Source organism: Numida meleagris, chromosome 32, assembly GCF_002078875.1.
Source record: "Numida meleagris isolate 19003 breed g44 Domestic line chromosome 32, NumMel1.0, whole genome shotgun sequence".
NCBI classification, from domain to species: Eukaryota; Metazoa; Chordata; class Aves; order Galliformes; family Numididae; genus Numida; species Numida meleagris.
This window is the reverse complement of record NC_034437.1, coordinates 789778-795040: the sequence shown is the minus strand read 5'-3', so window position 1 is coordinate 795040 and position 5263 is coordinate 789778. Positions and strand designations below refer to the sequence as shown.

The following is a 5263-nucleotide window of genomic DNA, read 5'->3' as shown; positions in this document are numbered from 1 at the left end:
CCCCGGCTCAGTGCCCCCTCCCCGCAGGTGAGCTGGGTGTCTCGCGAATGGGCCAAGCGGGCGGCGCTGCCCTCCCATGTGGTGACGATGTTGGACAACTTCCCCACCAACCTGCACCCCATGTCCCAGCTCAGCGCCGCCATCACCGCCCTCAACAGCGAGAGCAAATTCGCGCGCGCTTACGCCGAGGGCATCAACCGCGTCAAGTACTGGGAGGTACAGGGTGGGGGGCCGGGTTGGGGGCGGGTGGGGGCAGTGGGGCAGGACCTTGTGGCCCCCCCCTCCTTAGCTCTATCTCACCCTGTCTGCCTCAGTTTGTCTATGAGGACGCCATGGATCTGATCGCCAAGCTGCCCTGCGTCGCCGCCAAGATTTACCGCAACCTTTACCGCGAGGGCAGCAGCATCGGCGCCATCGACCCCAACCTGGACTGGTCCCACAACTTCACCAACATGCTGGGCTACACCGACCCCCAGTTCATCGAGCTGATGCGCCTCTACCTCACCATCCACAGGTGCGGGGATTACACCGCCCCAGCTCTGCCTTGGGGCATGGGACGTGCCCGGGCAGCGCACGGTGTGGGGCAACGGGAGCACGGGGCTGAGCTGGGAGGGGGTGTGGGGCTGCGGGGGCCCCCTGTGGGGTGTGGGGACCTAACGCAGCCCCTCGGCCCCGCAGTGACCACGAAGGGGGCAATGTCAGCGCCCACACCAGTCACCTGGTGGGCAGCGCGCTGTCCGACCCCTACCTCGCCTTCGCTGCTGCCATGAACGGGCTGGCCGGGCCCCTGCACGGTCTCGCCAACCAGGTGGGTGTCCGTCCGGCGGTGTCTGTCTGTCTGTCTGCTTCCGTCCGTCCCCATCCGTCTGTCCGTCCGCGCGCTGCCGTTCTCACCCCCCGCCGTGCCCGCAGGAGGTGCTGCTGTGGCTCACGGACCTGCAGAAAGAGCTGGGCCAGGACGTGTCGGACGAGAAGCTGAGGGATTTCATCTGGAACACGCTCAATTCGGGTCGGGTGAGCGCTGGGCCGGGGCTGGGGGTGCAGGGGGGGCCGGGGCGGTGCAGGCGCTGACCCCTGTTGCAGGTGGTGCCGGGCTACGGGCACGCCGTGCTGCGGAAGACGGACCCGCGCTACACGTGCCAGCGGGAGTTCGCCCTCAAGCACCTCCCCAAGGACCCCATGTTCAAGCTGGTGGCTCAGCTCTATAAGATCGTCCCCAACGTGCTGCTGGAGCAGGGCAAGGCCAAGAACCCGTGGCCCAACGTGGACGCACACAGCGGGGTGCTGCTGCAGGTGAGCCCCGTGTATCCGCTGGGGGGAGAGGGGGGGTCCCGGCCGCCCCCTGCGCTGCCCTGACCCCCTCCCTCTCCCCACAGTACTATGGCATGAAGGAGATGAAGTACTACACGGTGCTCTTCGGGGTGTCCCGCGCGCTGGGCGTCCTCTCGCAGCTCATCTGGAGCCGGGCTCTGGGCTTCCCCCTGGAGCGCCCCAAATCCATGAGCACCACGGGGCTGATGCAGCTCGTGGGCTACAAGTCCGGGTAAAAAGGGACGGGGTCAGGGCCGCGCTCGCTGCTCCCCCCCCGACGCCTCCGGGCCCGGGACGGATTCGGCACTGAACCCCGCTCCGGCTGCGGGGGGGCAGCCCTGGGGGCCCCTCCTGCCCTGTGCCTCCTCCTCCCTATAGCACAGGGCCCGGCCCCCTCCCTCGTGGCTCCTGTGCCCCCGGCCCGGCAGCACGACGCACACTGAGCCCCTGCGCTCCCCGCTGCTGGGATGGGGGGGGCATGGGGCCTCCCCTTGCAACCACTTCCCCCCACCCCGATAGGGGTTCAGTCCCAGACTCCAGTCCTGTGCCTCCCCCGGGGGGGGCTCCAGCCCTCGGGGCAGCTGGTGAAGAACGAATGTCTCAGCCCCCCCCCCTCACCCTTTGAAAGGCCTCGATACACTCCTCCTCCCCGGCCCGCGCCCCCCGTGTTTGTGTGAATCCCCCACGTCTGATGCCCCCGGAGCCAGAGCTGGGCCTCCCCCCACTCTACCGGCCCAGCCCCGGCCCAGCGCAGGCTTTGGGCAGTTCTGTACAAACAACGATAAAATGCAAAATAAATGTTTTTATTAACAAAGCCCAAGCTGCTGCTGCCCCCACCCCCCCACCTCCCCCTGTGGACCAGGCCCTGGGGCTGTCCCTGCAGGGGTACTCACAGGTACCCGGCTGGAGCCTGGTGGTCTCAGGGTGCAGACCCCCCCCCCCAAGCCCTCCGTGTCCCCCTCCCAGCCCCATGGCTGCCCAGTGAGGAGCGGGAGGCCGGGCTCACCCTTGGAAAATGCTCTTTATTGGCATATGTAGAAGTCCTTCCTTGGACAAGCAAGGCCACGATCTCCTCCGTGATGGGGATGGAACTGGGGGGGCTGAGTGGGGGAGCCTAGGGCTGGGGGGTGGCTCAGGGGGCCCCTCACGGCCCCCCCAGTGGCTGTTAGGGTCTGCTGGAGCTGGGGTCCTCCAGGCTGAAGGTAAGGGAAGCTCGGGGGGAGCAGGGGGCACCTCAGGCCGGGGCCTTGCTGGTCCCTGGGGTGGCAAGGGGCTCACGGGTTGGGGTGGGGGGAGGGGGGACAGGGGACGGTCAGAGCTAGCCCCCCCCATCCCCCCGCTGTGCGTGTGACTTGTGCAAACTGTGCGACATCGGGGCTGGCGGTGGCGCGGGCGCTGCCGGGGGGCTCAGCTCCGCTCCCCGCGGCGGCTCCGGGCGAAGGGGCTGGCGGCTCTGCCCCAGCCGCTGCCTCACTCCGCCCCTTCTCCTTCCCTTTTATTCCTGAAGAGCCAGGGCACGGGGCAGGGGGGGGGGGGTTGCCCAGGCAGCGAGGCCCCCGCCAACCACTTGTGTTCCCCAGCAGGATCCGGCCGGGCTCCCCTGCCAGCGAGCACCAACCTTCCTCCTCTCCAGGGCAGGCAGAGCTGACCCGGGAGCTCCTCCATCGCGGGCACAGGAGCTGGAGCCCTCTGGCCTTGCAGAGTTAAGAGGAACGAAGGGTTTTTAAAAAAAAAAAAAAAAAAAAAAAAAAAAAAAATCCTCCCCCCCCCCAAAAAAAAAACTAAAACAAAACTTAAAACCAAAATCAGCTACAAAATGAGGGAGTCCGGCGCTGGGACGCGGCTCCTGCTGCGGTGCCGTGGGGCCGGGGGCTCGCAGCAGCCCCCTCCGCGCCGCCAGGAGCACCGACCTCGTGCCCTCGGGGCTGGGAGGGAATTCCAGGCAACGGCAGCAAAGATGCACTCAAATAAATATTTAAGAGGGGGGGAGCGGGGCTGGTGGCCCTGGCACAGTCCGCAGCAGCCGCCGCCGCGCTGCCCTCACGTCTGGTGGACCTCGTGGAACATGAGCTCCCGCGGGATGCGGGTCTCGGGCCCGAAGTTCTTGGCTGCCTGGCGCTCGAAGGCCGCCACCATCTGCTTGACCACCTCGTCGAAGAAGACGGTGGCCAGCTGGGAGTGCAGCAGGGAGCGGAACTCGAAGGAGATCTGGGGAGAGGAGAGCAGGAGGCGTGAGAGCCCGGCGGGAAGCGCGGGGGCCGGGTCCTCGCCGCAGGTATCGAGCCGGGGAGGTCTTACCGAGAAATCCACGGTGGAGGTGCGGGGATAACCGGGGATCCCGGGGCTGAAGCGCCAGTTCGTCTCCAGGTGGTTGAAGAGCCGCCCGTCGGTGCAGACGGCCTGGGGGGAGCAGGCGATGAAGGGGCCTGGGGGGTGGGGGGGGGACGCAGCGGGGCCGGGGCCGCGCTCACCTTGACGAGGTGCGGGCGGACGAGGGTGACGATGGAAGTGTAGCGTTCCAGCACGGGCGGGAATCCCACCTCCAGCTGCGCCTTGATGTGCCCCGTCCTCTTGGAGACCACCACCGATTTCTTGCACCAGGGCACGAAGTTCTTGTAGTCATCCACGTTGGAGACCACGTCGTACATCTCTTGCATGGAGTACCTGCGGGGCAGGGGCGGGCGTTGCAGCGGGGAACGCGGGCCCTGGGGGTCGGTTCCGGGGATACCGGGTCACCTACCCGATGATGCGCCGCTCCGAGTACTCCTTGCGCTTGTTGGTTAAAGACCCCGCGAGGTTGAGGAAGGAGCGGGTGGGCGCATGCTGCGGTTCCCACTCGGTGCTGATGGCCGGGCGCCTGAGCCCGAGGCCGCACGGCGCCGTGTGTCTGCGTGGGAGAGAGGCGTGGGCAGAGGAACCGGCGTGGGGCTGCCCCACGGCTCCGCTGCGCGTCTCCTCCCGGGCTGGCCGTGGTGTTGGGCCCCGGTTGGAGCTGCTCGCGGCTCTCCTGAGCTGGGAGCCACCGCGGGGTGCGTGGGGGAGCTGAGGAGAAGCGAGGAGCTGGGGCCTGCCCCGTCCATCCCACCCTGGAGCTGCGGGCAGAAGGGAGAGGCCGGGAAAGTCCAAGTGCGGCGGCCACGGCTGCTGCCAGTGTTGGTGTTGCATAAGAGGAGGAAAGCAGAGGGAAACCTGACCTCGGGGACACCTAATCCGGACCGGCAGAGCGGGGACAACTGCCTGCGGCCCCTCCCCAGCTCTGCAGGGCCAGGGCAGCACAGGGCTCAGCTGAGCCCGGACACTCTTCCTCCTCCACCTCCCACCTCGCTCGGGGCTGCGCGGACAGTGCCACTGCCCCGGTGGGAAGGGAGGCAGCGATGCTCCCGGCCTTGCACAGCGGGGTCTTGGGAAACGGGGTCCCCTCACCCAGACCTAAAGCAGCAGGGTCCTCTCACCGTGCTGTCATCAGCACCCGCAGCTTCACGTCACCTGTCCGAGGTGACAGCGCCGCGGTAGCGGGCCCCAGCCCGGCGGGGCTGTGGGTCACCGCCGTCCCCACGGCGGCCCCGGTTGGACGCGCTCCAGCGCCTCGGGGCAGCGCTGGTATTTTTAGCTGCACGCGGCTCATAGCGGTGCTCCTCCGGGACCGGTGGCGGCGGGAGGAAAGCTCCCATTTCCCTCCGGTCCCCGCCGAGGAGAATCACGGGGCGCAGACGGGCCCGGACCGGTGGAGCTGAAGGAGCGGCCGTGCCCCCACCCCACCCCGCGGCGCCTACAGCCGCGCCCGGCGCGGAGCCGTTGGCTCCCAGCAGCTGTTGGCTCCCGGCCACGTCCCGGGCGCAGAGGTCAGCGGCGGCGGTGGGGACGGCGCCGGGAGCACCGATGTCCCCTGCGCCGTCCCCGGTTTCCCGGGCGCAGTGACGGCCACCGATCCGCCGTGCCCCCCATCCCGGGG

The 5263-nt window shown here is 68.3% G+C and overlaps 2 protein-coding genes across 4 annotated transcripts in view; one reads left to right on the top strand and one right to left on the bottom strand.

Moving 5' to 3' along the window:
• Positions 1–3036, top strand: part of PAN2 (PAN2 poly(A) specific ribonuclease subunit) — a 19043-nt gene extending 16007 nt beyond the window's left edge. For all 3 annotated transcript variants that reach the window (XM_021379258.1, XM_021379259.1, XM_021379261.1), the window contains 7 exons: positions 28–216; positions 315–514; positions 679–808; positions 913–1014; positions 1084–1293; positions 1377–1543; positions 2895–3036. In XM_021379258.1, the coding sequence (XP_021234933.1) occupies positions 28–216; positions 315–514; positions 679–808; positions 913–1014; positions 1084–1293; positions 1377–1543; positions 2895–3018 (1122 nt within the window). In that variant the 3' untranslated portion in view covers positions 3019–3036. The remainder of the gene's footprint in view (positions 1–27; positions 217–314; positions 515–678; positions 809–912; positions 1015–1083; positions 1294–1376; positions 1544–2894) is intronic.
• COQ10A (coenzyme Q10A) lies at positions 2314–4198 on the bottom strand (the record flags this gene model as incomplete). The annotated part of the gene is given in 4 exon segments (XM_021379262.1): positions 2314–3519; positions 3610–3711; positions 3783–3975; positions 4052–4198. Coding segments are annotated over 4 exon segments (610 nt in total), but the record flags the coding sequence as incomplete, so codon positions are not given.